At 43.1% G+C, this 15938-nt stretch overlaps 1 protein-coding gene across 1 annotated transcript in view; it reads left to right on the plus strand.

Annotated features, from left to right (window-relative positions):
- Specc1l (sperm antigen with calponin homology and coiled-coil domains 1 like) overlaps positions 1-15938 on the plus strand; it is a 105912-nt gene that overhangs the window by 17153 nt on the left and 72821 nt on the right. Inside the window, exons 2-3 of the mRNA XM_038342547.1 lie at positions 1059-1248; positions 12825-12978. Coding sequence (XP_038198475.1) covers positions 1096-1248; positions 12825-12978 — 307 coding nt within the window. The 5' untranslated portion in view covers positions 1059-1095. The remainder of the gene's footprint in view (positions 1-1058; positions 1249-12824; positions 12979-15938) is intronic.

Raw genomic sequence — 15938 nt, forward strand, 5'->3', positions numbered from 1 at the left:
TTGAGGAGAAAAAGAGCACGAGGAAATTTGATGTTGGGACCAAGGTGTCTGCTGAAAGAGGAGAAGCCCGGTGGGAGAAGAACGAAAGGGAGTGGTGCCCTCAGGGCAACATGCCACCCAGCTAATCCTGCAGTGTGTGAAAGGAAAGGTCTGAGGGATTTCTTCCACCCAAAAAGCAACTACAAAGGAATGCCTATGCAATTGTAATTCAAGGAAGGTTCAGGTTACCCCCCCCCCCCCCCCCAAGCAAATAGACTCGACAGCATCAACCACTTGATTCTGGCTTTAGAACCACGAAAGATACAGGAGTAAAGGGGCTGTGGAATCTTCCTCCGTGTTTAACAAGAGCTGCAGAGGCTGGGCATGTGGCAGTAGAGGCATGGAGACCCTGAGAGGTCACTTTGTGAAGATATGAATGTGAAACCTGAATTGTGTTAGAGACCACAAAATGTTGGAGGTGAAAGAGCCATGCATAGGACACACGCCAGGGAAAACTGAATACAGGGAGTCGAAGCAGCTAGAGAGAGAGAAGTGTGTTGTGGTTGGTAAAGCTGGTAGGAAAGAGCCCTGTAAGTAAGCCTTTTGACATTGGAGACAGAGCTGCAGGGTTTGGAGTTCGTCCAGTAGAACTATCCAGCACACAATGTAAGGTGTTCTTCCTTCCTTCCTTCCCTCCTTCCTTCCTTCCTTCCTTCCTTCCTTTCTTTTTTTTTTTTTTTTTTTTTTTTTTTTTTTTTAGACAGGGTTTCTCTGTGTACCTTTGGAGCCTGTCCTGGAACTCACTCTGTATTCCAGGCTGGCCTTGAACTCACAGAGTTAAGTGCTGGGGTTAAAGGCGTACACCACCACTGCCCAGAGTATTATATTTTGGTAATGTAATTTAAGGATTAAAATTACATTTCGATATTGTGAGTTTAAGGATTTTCAGCATTGTTTTCTGTTGTGACGTCTGTCTTTCAGATATTTTTTATCACAGGGTGAAATTCTTTAGAAATAAGTTTTAAAGAGCTGTTTTCCAATTCTCTTTTCAATGTGACATTGTTTCTTTCTTCCCACAGGTTTGATTGTAAATGCATCACCAAGAGGCAGCCCAGAATGAAGAAAGCAAACAGGAGTGTTGGCTCAGTGCCTAAGGTGTCTGGCATAAGCAAACCACAACCAGTAGAGAAAAGCAAACCTGAGAACAGCTCTTCAGCACCCACAGCAGGCAAACCTGTAAAGCCGGGAGCCGCAGCATCTCTGTCAAAGGTATTGCATTAGCATAGCAATATTTGAATATGAAGTGGATTCTAGGGCTGTATTGTAATATATTGAATTTATTAAATGAGTATTATTTGGGGTTCACTCTCTACTAGGACTAGGAACATAGTCTTTGAAGGGATCTTATAGCAGGGAGCCTTAATTGGTGTTTTGGTATATCCTTATGAATGGAACTAATAATAGGCTCTGCATGAAAAATAACCCAGTGCCTGCTTTATGCAGGGTGTCGTGTGCAGGTGAGCTGGAGGTAGAGTCTGCCTTCAGGGAGCTTGAGGAGGAAAGGATGGCCACCGTGGACGCAAACAGGAATAACTGACCCACCACGAAATGCCAGATGCCCAAGACAGTATGGACAGTAGATAATGCTCCTAGCTCAGGAGGATTTTGAAAGGAACTGGCAAGCTGTGTGTTACAGGGTGACTGGCTGTCATGTTCCTGTGACTTCTTGACAGTGTTTCTTCCATCACACACAGCATAAATTTCTTTCTTTTTTGTGACATGGTTTCTCAGTATAGCCCTATAGTTTTTGGCTGGTCTGGAACTCCCTGTAGACCAGGCTGACCTTGAGCTCAAAGATCTGCCTGCCTCTGCTTCCTCAGTACTGGAATTAAAAGTGTGTGCCACGTGCCGGGCGGTGGTGGCACCGCCCGCCTTTAATCCCAGCACTCGGGAGGCAGAGGCAGGTGGATCTCTGTGAGTTCGAGACCAGCCTGGTCTACAAGAGCTAGCTCCAGGACAGGCTCTAAAGCTGCAGAGAAACCCTGTCTCGAAAAAACCAAAAAATAAAAATAAAATAAAATAAAAGTGTGTGCCACAACACTTAATTTTCAGCATGGATATCTTTCTTTCTTTCTTTCTTTCTTTCTTTCTTTCTTTCTTTCTTTCTTTCTTTCTTTCTTTCTCATTGGTAGAAGGCTGTTTGTGGGCATCAGTCTGTTGTGGGAGACTGCTTGTTCGTTCCCAGCTGCCCAGACTTCAGAAATAATCACACGGAAACTATATTATTTAAGTCACTGCTTGGCCAATCACTTAAGTGTATTGCTAGCTAGCTCTTATTTCTTTGATTAACCCATTTCTATTAATCTGTGTATTGCCATGTAGCTGTGGCTTACTGCCAAGGTTCCAGTGTGTTTGTCTGCAGCGGCAGCTACATGGCTTCTCCCTGACTTCGCCTGTTCTCTGTATCTCTTTCAGCCTGACTTTACTCTGTTAAGCTATTGGCCGAAAGCAGCTTTTTTATTAACCAATGGCAATAGAACACACCCACCTCATACATCACCTCCTGCATCACTTTTCTTTTCCTTCTTTTCCTTTATTTTTCGAGACAGGGTTTCTCTGTAGCTTTAGAGCCTGTCCTGGAACTAGCTCTGTAGACCAGGCTGGCCTCGAACTCACAGAGATCCGCCTGCCTCTGCCTCCCGAGTGCTGGGATTAATGTGCGTGCCACCACCACCCAGCTGGATTTCTGTTTTTTTCTTAACAGCTGATCCAGTATTAGTCCTAGTCAGCATTGGGTTTTAATCCAGTAAGAGCTTAGTTAATTTTCTTTAGACTTTCTTAGAGAATGGATTAATTCTTTTTTAAGAAAGAATTGTAATTAGACCAGAATCTTTGGGGACAGAGGTAAGCCTATGTCTTCAAAGGACTGTGTCGTAAGTCAAAGAATTTGTAAGTGGACAGCACAGATCAAGGACAGTAAATGACAGGCAGTGCAGGCTTGTTGTTGTTGTTGTTGGATTTGGATCTTTTAGCCCGGGATGGATTTCGGGAACATAGCAGTTTCCCATGGGTGTTCTTTATTGGCTTGGGCTCTCCAGGGATGCTCACGCCAGTCAGTCTGTCCATCTGTCTGTCTGTCTAGTATGCACCTGAGTACATGTGTGTGTGTGTACCTTCATGCTACAGTATGGGAGTGGGAGTCCATCTTTGTGTCACAGGGCCTGAACTTAGGTTGTTAGCTTTGGTGACCCACATCTTTACCTGCTGAGCCACAGCACTGTCCTCAACCTCTACTTTTTAAAATGTCTTTTTGTTGTTGTTGTTGATGTTATGTCTTGAGACAGGATCTTGCTGTGTAGTCCAGGGTGGCCTCAGACTCCCTGCAGTCCTCCTGTCTCAGCTCCCAGGTGCCAGGATTACAAGTGTGTTGTTCCACTAGACCCAACTCCTAGTTCAGTGTTGGATACCGTTACACAGATCCACACGGGCTTCTCCAGTCCTTCCCGTTTAGCATCCCCTTACTCACTTGCCTGCTTCCTTGCTGTAGTGTTGGGATGTTGGAGTCTGCCTATGATACAGGCTCTAGGAAGGGCTTCAGCTAGTCTGATAAGGAGGGACCAAGCATGGCCGACCTCTCCAGCAACCCTTCGTTCAGGCAGAGGGTTTTAGATTGGGGATTAATTTTAAAAGCATTTCAAGTTTGGCAGTGGTGTCACACGCCTTTAATCCCAGCACTCATGAGACAGAGGCGGGCTGATCTCTGTGAGTTTGAGGCCAGCCTGATCTACAGAGTGAGTTCCAGAACGGGCTCCAAAGCTACAGAGAAACCTGTCTCGAAAAATAAAGGAAAAAAAGGAAAAAGCACTCAGAGGAACAACGTGAGGGATTTCCATGTACTCAAAGACCTAGCAGGAAATGCTGTTCTGTATTTCAAGGGTTATTGAAACTGAACCTGGGCTGATTCAGTAGGCGTGGAGGGCCCTAATTTTTTCCTCACTATATTCTTGATGAAGTTGCTAGTTGTCATCCTGTGGCCTTGGGGGCAATGCCAGGAATGACCTTTGCCCTACTTCCGATAGTCTGAATCAACATCCTGAAGTGTCCCCCGGGTGTCAGAGCTGCCACTCTTTCATGTAAGGTGGCATGTTCTGACCTAACTGGTTACTTGCTTGCTGGGCTGTCTTCAGAGTGGATGGAGTGCCTGTGTCACAGGAGACCTGTTATTTGTGTGACTGGAAGAACAGGTTGAAATGTTGTTGTTGGATGTGTACCACTGCCTGCCTTCTATGTCCTCTGTCAGAGTCACTATGGCATGTGCACTGAGCAGGCATGCCGCATCTGCGCTGTGGGCCTGAGGTTGCTGGGAGTTCGGTCTTGAACAGTGAGTACTTTTCCATTGTAAAGCAAAACTGTATACTGCTCTAGCCAGCACGCACCAGCTGTGCAGGCTTTAGGCTCTGTTACATTAGCAGCTTTATTTGGGTGTGTGTGCATGTGTGTTGGGGGTGGGGTGGATAGGGAGGGTGAGTTGTCATACTCTCTGGAACACTTTGCATGAACTGGATCAGTTACTGTCACTTAGAAGAAAACTGCTGTTGATTAGAAATTGAAGAAAAGATAGCAAAGAAAAAGTAAAATAAGCAAAAAAAAAAAGGAAAGAAAGAAAGAAAGAAAGAAAACATCAAAGATCTTTTGAGAGGCTTGGAATTCAGCTCAGTACCAGAGTGCTTGCCTAGCATGTGTTATGCCCCAGGTACCTATCCCTAGTACTGTGCAAAAGAAGGGGGTTGCCACATCTCTGGCTTGTTTATATTTTGTTTCTCAGAGTTACTGTAGTTCACTGTTCCCCTGGCACAAACCTCCCACAATCTTCATTCCTGGAACTATAATGGAGCATTGATGAGTGGCAGGATAAATGAAGTGTTTTGTTTCTGGTTATTTAAACATCATGTGTACATACTTAACCCCATTCATACATTTTTGTCATTGATCAATTTTCCCATGACCCCTTTCTCGTAGTGTCAGGTAAAAAGCCCTTGAACTTTTTAGTATCTCATTTCAGATGCCAACTCTAGCTGAGAGTTGGAGGATGATCTTGTGACTTAGCGCTCCAGTCACTGTTGATGGTAGAAGATGAGCAGTCATAGCTCTCCTCAGTGAGATATGGGAGGTCATTCTCACCCAGCCAGGAGCTATGCAGATCCCACTGGGGCTTCGGCTCCTTTCCCTGCTGAGGCGGTCCCTCAGTGCTGGCATCTGCCAGTGTGCATACTGTGTGGTTCTTCCTAGTTAGTACTTGAAGAAGCAGCAGAGTTCCCATTATACTGGGAGATGTTTTTTGTGAAAATTGATGGAGGGAACTAATCAGCATCAGTCAGAACCCAAATATTGATAGTACTGTGTAATTATTTTGATCATATCTTCTGTGATTATTATTTTGTAGTACAAAATACAGGATTGTAGCTTAGAAACAGGCTGCGTGTATAGTATGTAAAAGGCCCTGGGCAGATCCTTAATGCTACACACACACACACACACACACACACACACACACACACCACACGCACGAAACATGCGCAGAGGGGCAGGGCTGGGGAGAGAAAGAAGAGGTTAAAGGTGCACCAGTTTACGCCTGAAATGTACAATTTGGAAAGTAATCTTAAAATTTAGGAAAATATGTAGATTAGACTTTACCATGAGGTGTATGCAATACTTTGTGGGATTTCACTCTCTGAATCTGCAACATTTTGCCAAATTAATTGACGCTTGCATCTGTTGTTAAAGGTGTGTTCATAACATGCTCCTTCATCAGGCTCATGCTTTGGGATGTTAATGGGAGGGAATATTTACAGGAATGCACATCTATTTACAGATCTTGTAGTGCAAGCAGAAATGGAAAAACAGTAGTGAGCACACAGCAGTTCAGTATAGCCGGCAAGCTGGGAAATACAGCACCGTTCTGAGCATGTTTGTATGTTGTTGTGTAGCTGATGCTCTCGAGGCATACCTTGAGCTTAGTGAGTCCTTGTGCAGTCAATGTACCCTGCAGCCATCACCCCATCAGGAAACAGCATCCCTGATTCTCAGAAGCCTCTCTAGCGCCTCCCCAGAAGTAGTCACTGCCCAGAAATTAATTTGCCAGTTTTGAGTTTTATACAAACGTAACTACAAATGCTGTTCTTACTCTGTGTGTTGGGTATCTTACCCATATCATTTTGAACAGCAAAAGTTCCATTGTTGCTGGTTAGTATTCCATGTGATTAATAGACCTTAGTTCACTCACCTAGCAGATTGTTGAGTGGCTTTCAGACTTTTTGCTTGGAGGTTCTAAGGACCATATTGTGAGGAGCATTCTTACAGACATCTTTATTACCCATGCCCCATTTCTGTTAGCCCTCTGCCCAGAGTGTGATCCTGTGCTGGATTTTAATAGGTTAGTTACGTTGCTTACTTCCTTTGTTTTAACCACTCAGGGCTGTGTAGAGGGCTGTGTAGGAGGAATAATTTGCTTCTGTTGTTATGAATGAGATGGAGCACCTTTTGTGTGTGCTTTGTTTCTTCCTTTTAGAGACAGTCTGTCTATGTTACTGAGGCTTTAGACTCCTGGTCCCACAGGCTCATACCACCATGCCTGACTCCACCATGTATTCTTTAATAAGAATCACCACATACTAACTTTTATTTATGCAGTTTAATCATTGTCCTGTGTATACATGTGCAAGCATGCATTTATATATATATGTACACACACAGTTTTTCTTTCTATTTAATTGTAAATTATAGACAGTAATGGTTCTTTACTGGTGAATGTTTGTATTTTATAGAAAGCACAAACATTCTCTTCTATAGCCGTAGTAGAAAGACAAAACCAGGGGATTATATTAATTACCACGTCAGTAGCTGCTGTAAAGCCTCATTACATTTGTTAATGGCAATAGTGTTCATTACCAAAAATGAGAATTTCTTTTCTCTTTAAAAGAGATTTGCGTTTGTGTGTGAAGGTGTGTTGCCTGCATGTGTCTCTGTACAGCACATGCATGCAATGCCCACAGAGGCCAGAAGAAGGTGTCAGGTCCCCAGGAACTGGACTTAGAGAGCGCTCCATTTAGATCCTTAGCCCATTTTTAAAAACTGAGTCGTTTGTTTCTTTTGCTCTTTGACTCCTGAGTTCCTTGTCTCTGGTGTTAGTCTTCTGTCAGATGTGGAGCTGGCGCTCTCCCTAGCCACTGGTTCCTTCTTCCTCAAACAGCGGCTTTTTAGTTTCGTGAGGTCATACTTGTCGATTGTTGGCCTTAATCCCTGAACAAATGGAGTCCTCTCAGGAAGTCCTTTCCTATCCCGAATCTTGTCGATACCACAGCTGTTTTCGCCAGCAGTTTCGCTGTTTCAGCTTTCGCGTTGAGGTCTTTGATCCACTTAGGTATCATTTTTGTGCATGGTAATAGATGTAGGTCTAATATTGTTTATCTGTGGACATCCAGTTTTCTCTGCACCATTTGTTAAGATACGGGTTTTTAATCCAGTGATTTGGTCTTTCTCTCTCTTTCGTGTGTGTGTGTGTGTATGTGTGTGTGGAGGTCAGAGGACAACTTGTTGGACTTAGTTCTTTCCATCATATATGTTACAAAGGTTAAACTCAGGCCATCTCTCCAGCTCTCTGTACCACTATACTGACTTTTTAAATAGCTGAATACCACCTTGTGTTGTGTGCCAATGCAGTTTAAAACATCCTTCTCAAAAGAATGTGCTATCACACTTTTTGTGTTTTTGCCAGCCTGGTAGGTACCGAGTATTTCACTATTTTTGTTTGTTTGTTTGTTTGCTCTTTTATTTATTTTAACTATGATTAGTATTTTTTATATTTATTTATTATGTATACAATAGTCTGTCTGTGTGTATGTCTGCAGGCCAGAAGAGGGCACCAGACCCCACTACAGATGGCTGTGAGCCACCATGTGGTTGCTGGGAATTGAACTCAGGACCTTTGGAAGAGCAGGTGATGCTCTTAACCTCTGAGCCATCTCTCTAGCCCCCAGGATTTTTTTTTTTTTTTTTTTTTTGAGACAAGGTTTCTCTACGTAGCTTTGGTGTCTGTCCTGGAACTAGCTCTTGTAGATCAGGCTGGCCTTGAACTCACAGAGATCCGCCTGCCTCTGCCTCCTGAGTGCTGGGATTAAAGGCGTGGCATCACCACCGCCTGGCTGGATTTTAATACTTTCTAAAGTTTTGTTTTTATGTACTTAAGCTGATTGAGTTTTTGTTTAATGATTTCAGAATTTCTGGTTGTAATTAGAAACAGTGCACTTTATTTCTGATGTGGTATGACATACTCCAAACTCATTCTTTTCCTACTTTGTGAATACACAGTTGCATGATATTTTGTTTGTGTTCTGACAAGTAAAGCTTGCCTGGAGCTCAGGTAGCAGAGCTAGCCACTCAAATAGGCCAGGCAGTGGTGGCACACGCCTTTAATCCCAGCACTTGGGAGCAGAAAGCCAGAGGATCAGAAGTTCAAGGCTGCTGTGGGCTGCAGGTGCTTGAGCCAGTCTTAAAAGAATGCGGGGCAGAGGTGGCTCACACTAGGGAGGTGGAGACAGGACTATAAGGCAGGTGGAGACAGCACCTGGCTCCATGCAGTCTGAGGATTCGCAGAGATGGGATCTCTCCCATCCAGTCTGAGATTTCATAGAGGTGAGAAGTGACTGTGGCTGACTGCTCTGCTTCTCTGCTCTTTTAGCTTCCATCCCCTAATATCTGACTCCTGGTTTTTATTTAACAAGACTAATTAGGATCCCGCTTCACACAGTTGACGTAGCACAGTTTCTTGTAAAACCTGTGTCTTCCGAATTACTTTTAAAGCCATAAATCAACTATCTTCCTTTATGGTTTCTTTCTTTCTTTCTTTCTTTCTTTCTTTCTTTCTTTCTTTCTTTTTTTAAAGATTTATTTATTTATTATGTATACAGTGTTCTGTCTCCATGTATGCCTGCAGGCCAGAAAAGGGCACCAGATCTTACTACAGATGGTTGTGAGCCACCATGTGGTTGCTGGCAATTGAACTCAGGACCTCTGGAATAGCAGGCAGTACTCCTAACCGTTGAGCCATCTCTTCCAGCCCCCTATATGGTTTCTTTATAGAATTTTTTGCTTATTATTACTTTTTTTTTTTTTTGAGGCAGAGTCTCTCCATGTTAGCTCTTGGCTGTCCTGGTACTCGCTGTAGATAGGACTGGCCTTCAACTCACAGAGATCCACCTGCCTCTTCCTCCCGACTGCTGGGATTGAAAGTGTGTGCCATGACTCCTGGCTTATGCTGTTATTGTGGTGCTGCGAGTGTAACCCAGGACCTCACATGTGCTTCACTCTCGCTTTCGACTTTGATTCTGCTTCACTGATTTCTTCTTGTGTTCCTAATGTATGATCTGAGCTACGCAGTCAGAGTTTGTGGTTTGGTATCCCAGTGTGTGTTTGACTTTGTCATTACCCGAAGGCAAATTGCAACCAGAGAAGCGTGACTAGGATTAGTTTCCCTTTTCACCTGACTTAAAGAAAAGAATATTTCAGCCTGGTCTACAGAGCTAGTTCCAGGACCACAGGGCTGCTACACAGAGAAACCCTGTCTCGGGAAAGAAGTGGGGGGGGAGGGGAGGAACGAATCTTTAACATAATGGGAAAGAAAAATTAGTTTGAAGATAGCTTTTTTTAAAAATATGAAAGGTGATTTGAAATACAGTATGTTGCTTTTATGTAACTGCTAGTGGTTGAAGATTGATGGATAGGGAACTTGAGATTTAAAGGTATTTTGTGCCATAGTTGATGCAGAGATAAGGCTTAAAGAATGTACATATTTCTTGGTTAATTTCCTCCTTTCTCTTTACTCTGTGTTTATTAAGTATCAAACAGTATGACAACCCTTAATTATCAGAGTTTCTTTGTAAATGTTTGAAGAACTGATCCCTTTTCTATCTAATTTTAGTTTTTAAATGGAAAAAAAAGTTTGCTTGAATGTATGTTTGTGCACCTGTTGTGTGTCTGGTGCTCACAGAGGTCAGAAGTCATCAAATCCCTTGAAACTGGCATTACAGACAGTTGTGAGCCACCATGTGGGTGCTGGGAATTAAAGCTGGGTCCTGTACCTGTACTCTTAACCACTAAGCTATCTCTCCAGTCCCCTATTTTACTTTGTATCTTGGTGTTGGAATCAAACCCAGGTTTGTGAGCATGCTAGGTGAGCATTCTATCACTTAACCTCATCCCTAAGTCTTCTTTTTTTTTTTTTTTTTTGTTTTTTTTTTGTTTTTTGAGACAGGGTTTCTCTGTGTAGCTTTGGAGCCTGTCCTGGCACGCACTCTGTAGATCAGGGTGGCCTTGAACTCACAGAGATCCACTTGCCTCTGCCTCCCAAGTTCTGGGATTAAAGGTGTACGCTACCACCACCTGGCTATTCTGACTCTGTTACCTATCTACACTACTATTAGACAGTGTTAATTGACTGTTGAAGGACAGGAGAGACGGCGCAGTGATTGAAAGGACATCCTACTTGTTCAGAAGATCTAGTGTGGTGGTTTGAATGGGAACAGACCTCATAGACTGTGTTTGAATACTTGACCCATACGGAGTGTCACTATTAGGAGGTATGGCCTACTTGGAGTAGATGTGGCCTTGTTGGAGAAAGTGTGTCACTGTGGGGGCAGGCTTTGAGGTCTTATTTGCTCAAGCTATGCCCAGTGTGGGACACAGTTCACTTCCTCTTGCCTGTAGATCAAGATGCAGACCTCTCAGCTCCTTCTCCAGCACCGTGTCTGCTTGTGTGCCACCATGTCCCTCCATAATAATAATGGACTAAACCTCTGAAACTGCAAGACACCCCAGTTAATGTTTTCCTTTATAAGAATTGCTGTGGTCATGGTGTCTCTTCATAGCATTAGCAACCCTAACTAAGTCACCTAGGTTTGATACCCAGCACTCATATGATGACTCACAACCATCTGTAGCTACAGTCCAGGGGATCCAGTGCCCTCTGCTGGCCTGTGTGGGCACCTGCTCAAATGTGCTGCACAGCCATATACGAAGGCAAAATACCCATACACATAAAATAAAATTAAAAAGATACGTTAAACAATTGAATGATGAGGACAGACATTTCCCTATGGAATCCCTGGTATTGAAAACTGGAAGAAACTTTAGAGATTACTCACATATGAGCCATTTTAACTTAAGAAGTCAATGATTATTTAAGAGCATTGCTTTAGCCAAAGATAGAAAAATCAATCAGCTAATGTGTGCTTTCACCTTAAGTGGAGAAAAGCTTTGAGTTCTTTTTTTTAAAAGTATTTTTTTCTTGGTCTGGGAGATGTTCAATGAGTAAAGCATTTGTTGCCAGGCCTGACTACTTGTGTTTGATCTTCAGGATCCCACATAGTGGAATGAGAGAAAAGACTTGTGGGAGTTGACCTCTGACCTCCACCTGTGTTATATTCGCTGTGCAAGAAGGCCACACATGCATGTGTATACACACATGCATACACACACTAAATACATAATTAAAGTAATAACAAGTACTTTTCCTTTGCTATAGTTTAATTCTGGTGTTCAAATAAAAGAGGTAAAAATAGGTCTGTTTAGTTACTTTTCTATGGCTGTGAGAAGACACCATGACCAAGGCAACTTAAAAAGGGGGGGGCATACAGTTTCAGAGGGTTCAGAACTCTGTCATAGTGGGGAACATGGTAGCAGGCAGGCAGTCGTGATACGGAAACAGTAGTTGAGAGCTTAAATCTTGATCCATAAGCATGAGGCAGAGAGAGCCAACTGGGAATAGTTTGGAAACCTCAAAGTTTTGGAACCCTGAATCCTACCCCCAGTGACACACCTACTCTAGCAAGGCCATATCTCCTAATCTTTCCCAAATAGTCTGCCAGCTGGCGACCAAGCATTCAAATATATAAGCCACTGGGAGCCATTCAAACCACTAGAGGGTCTCTTCACTTTTTCTTTAATAATTTTATTTATTTATTTCCCTAATAATTTTAAAGCTATTATCATTATGTATAGTGTGTTTTCTTTGAAAAAAACATCCTCATATTTTAGTCTTCTTTTTTTGTTTGTTTGTTTTTGGTTTTTGTTTATTGAGACAGGGTTTCTCTGTGAAACAGTCCTGGCTGTCCTGGAACTTACTTTGTAGAGAAGGTTTACCTTAAACTCACAGAGATCCGCCTGCCTCTGCCACTAACACCTGGATTTAGTCATCTTTATAAGGTATCAGTGTTAGGAACAAACCTTAGTGGTGTGAAATTAACCCTTGATGTCCCTGTGAAGTCCCAGTTTTAGTTACTGTATTTCATGGGTCTTGAAAAGTTTTCCGGTGTTTGCAAGTTTAGCACTAGAGAATTGGATAAGCTAAGGTGCATTTCGAAGTCTTTTCCTTGAGTCATTTTAAAGTAATGAAGCTGTACTTGAGTGTTCACGGCAGTGCAGGCTGTCCCCATTGTCGCCTGTGTAGTTTCATTGAGGTGATCCCCGTTCTCCAGTGATGTGCCAGATGAAAGCTTAATATGGATGACACCTTCCTGTCTCACTGAATCTGGCACAAGTGGGCACACAGCAGGCATCCATAAAATCTTCTACCGTGCGCATGACTTAGAATCTAAAGAAAGACTTGGGCGGTCCCTGCAGCTGTAAAGAGACCTGGTGTCTAACTCTGCAGCACAGTAGTGTACTGCCTGTTTATTAAATGTCAGAAAGTCTTAGTAGAGTTCTGAAGGATAGAATAAAAGTCAAGAGCTCTGCTTAGTTTTTAAATTAATCTTGCTTCATTTAGTCTTTTTATTTTCTCTTGCTTCTAGACCAAGAGCAATGATGACCTTTTAGCTGGAATGGCCGGAGGAGTAAATGCGACTAACGGTGTTAAAGCAAAGAAGAGCCCCTGCTCATCCACAGCGCCTGCAGCCCCTGCCCCCGCCATGACCGTGGTGGAGAACAAACCTAAGATTAGCACAGGTATGGGTGCCTTGTACCTATCTGCTTTGGTTCTGGTCAGCTTGACACCTTCTTATCCACCCTCCTCCAGGTGTGTGTCTGTGTGTGTGTGTGTGTGTGTGTGTGTGTGAGAGAGAGAGAGAGAGAGAGAGAGAGAGCGAGAGCGCACGCATGTTTTATTTGTTTAAGTGTAAATGCTTTCAAGGTTGACCACTTTGTACTAGGTGACCAGTTAGGGGCTGACCCCTGGGAGAGGTGAATTTCTTTCTCCCAGCAGTTATTGTTTGCTGGAGTGGGACTCTGTGAGAATTATGCCCCCGGGTTAGCCTGTCTACTTGTCCTGCATTCTGTCTTCTTGTTGCAGCTGTTTCTAGAGGAGACAGTCTTTTTTTTTTTTTTTTTTTTTGGTTTTTCGAGACAGGGTTTCTCTGTAGCTTTGAAGCCTATCCTGGAACTAGCTCTTGTAGACCAGGCAGGTCTCGAACTCACAGAGATCCGCCTGCCTCTGCCTCCCGAGTGCTGGGATTAAAGGCGTGCGCCACCACCGCCCGGCTGAGGGGACAGTCTTGTAGGAGACTTCCTGGTATTCTGTGATGTTCCCTGAGTCCAGATGCAGGAGCTGTGATGTAGGTGGATCCATTCGGGCTGGGTTCCCTACAATAATTGATCTTTGCATTGTGTCTAGTTGGGATTTTCTCTAATGGCTTCATTTTTTTGTAGAGAGGCTTCTTTGAGGAGTGATGGCCACAGTTACTTATCTGTGGCATAAGGGTAAGATTTAGAATAAAGTAAGGAACTATGCTGGTCTAGCAAAGTGGTGTAGTAGAGTCTCTTCTGTGACCTCACTGGTCCTGGGGAGTTCAGTGGGTTTCTAGTACTGGCATAATTTCTCCCATACACTGGGCCCTAGTAGATAGACAGCTGTGGGTTACCCCCACCGTGTGAGAGCCACTGTAGGGTACCTTGTGGCTCATGGTTGTCACAGCTGGCTAGGACTGTTAAGTGCTCCCCTCTCTTGGCAGTTTGCATAGTACTTCTGGTACCATGGAAGCTAGACTGCCAGAGAAGACTTTTAGGTTAGACCCAGCTTAAATCATTGGAGTCCAGTGGACTGTGTGTGATTTCTTCAGCAGCAGGGTCTTACTCTCAACCTCTGATGGGAAACCAAGAGCAACAGCCATAGCCTGTATAGTTTTGGGAGTCACTTAGACTACCCTGACCAACCACTCAAAAAGGAAGTTTCTTGTTTCTGGTACTGGGTTTTTATTAGTCTATGGTTCTTATGGGTAATGTCCAAGTGGCAAATTTCTCTCTCTCTCTCTCTCTCTCTCTCTCTCTCTCTCTCTCTCTCTCTCTCTCTCTCTCTCTCTCTCTCACACACACACACACACACACACACACACACGTATATCTTCTATAATTTTAGGTGAATATTAGATGATTACTTGAGGCTTTATTAGTCTTGGAGTTTTTTGTCCCTCTTTTTTTTCCTTAGCTCTTTGTTTTAGATTAACAATATTAATCTAATGATTTATATTATAATAAAACTAATCTAATTAATAAAGTTAATAAATGAACTTAGAAAATCCTACCGTCTAAGGAGGAATATTACCATACTTCACTTCTTATAGTTACAGGGGAACAAAAGCCTTCAAAACCATCAGTAACTATAAGATCATGTGATGAAACCCCTAATTTGTACAGTTAATATGTACTAACAAATAATTATAAACCATGGAAATGTCACTTTATGATAAGGCATATGAAAGAAAACTAATTGGCCACCAATATAGCAGACCATCTTCGGTCATCAGATAGTCTCGGCCCTTTTGTTTGTGTTGGACTTTCCTAGCCCAGGGGTCCCGCTGTCCTCTTGCCCCTTTGAACTTCTGCAGTTTCTTCTTACGTTCCAGATCCCACTCCACCATTCGTTTTAATGGTGGTGTGGTATGATTAGCGAGGGAACGTTTCCGTCTTTTTTTTTTTTTAATAAGCATTATTTTGTTTGATCGTCATTGTAGCTTTTGAAGTTTAGGTTGTATTTTCTTCTTTGTAGATATGAGATAACTATACTGAAGTTTAGCCTAATAGCCTTGCCAAAAGCCATCCTTTCTTTCTTGGGAGCTCATTTTGTACCAGGCTATATAAGGTACAAACCTGCTGATGGAATGAGGTTTGAACCTTCAGTATATTACTTCCAAGCCTGAGGTCATCACATTTAATGCTCTACTCAGGGCAAGGATGTTGAGAAGAAATACTCTGTTCCCATCTTCTCTTTGTGACTTACAGAGCTGAGCAGGTGGTCATCCCAGTATACATGCGTGGTTGTCTATTGACGAGCATTCCAGTGTGCACACGTGGTTGCCTACTGATGGTTACACCTAACCTTAGGATTCACTCATTACTAAGTACTCTAGTTCAGATTTGTGTGTCTCTGTCAGTCTGCTAATACACTGTAATAAAATACCACAGACTGGGTGGTTCACACAACAGAAATTTATCTTATTATAACATGGTCTGTAAATCAGTCTTGGCAGTTTGGCTGCTTTCTCACTGTGTCTCCACGATGTGTCCCCATGCTTTTGTCCTAATCTCCTCTTTTTGTAGTCACAAATCACACTGAAATCACACTGGATAAGGGCCACCCTAACAGCTGTCTTAGTCAGTGTTCTATTGCTGTGAAGAGAGCCATGACCACAACTCCTATAGAAGAAGGCATTTAAATTGGGACTTGCTTACAGTTTCAGTGGTGGTGTCCATTATCAGCATGCAGGCAGACATGGTGATGAGCAATAGCTTCTAGATCTGTAGGCAGTAAGAAGAGACTCCAGGTCAAGCTTGGGCTTCTGAAACCTCAAAGTCCTCCCTGTGACACTTTCTCCAACTAGGTCACACTCTGTCAAAGCCCACACCTCCGAATCCTTTAACTAGTGCCACTCCCTAAGCATTTAAATATTTGAGCCTATGGGGGCCATTCTTAT

Source organism: Arvicola amphibius, chromosome 9 (assembly GCF_903992535.2).
Source record: "Arvicola amphibius chromosome 9, mArvAmp1.2, whole genome shotgun sequence".
In the NCBI taxonomy this organism is placed as follows: Eukaryota; Metazoa; Chordata; class Mammalia; order Rodentia; family Cricetidae; genus Arvicola; species Arvicola amphibius.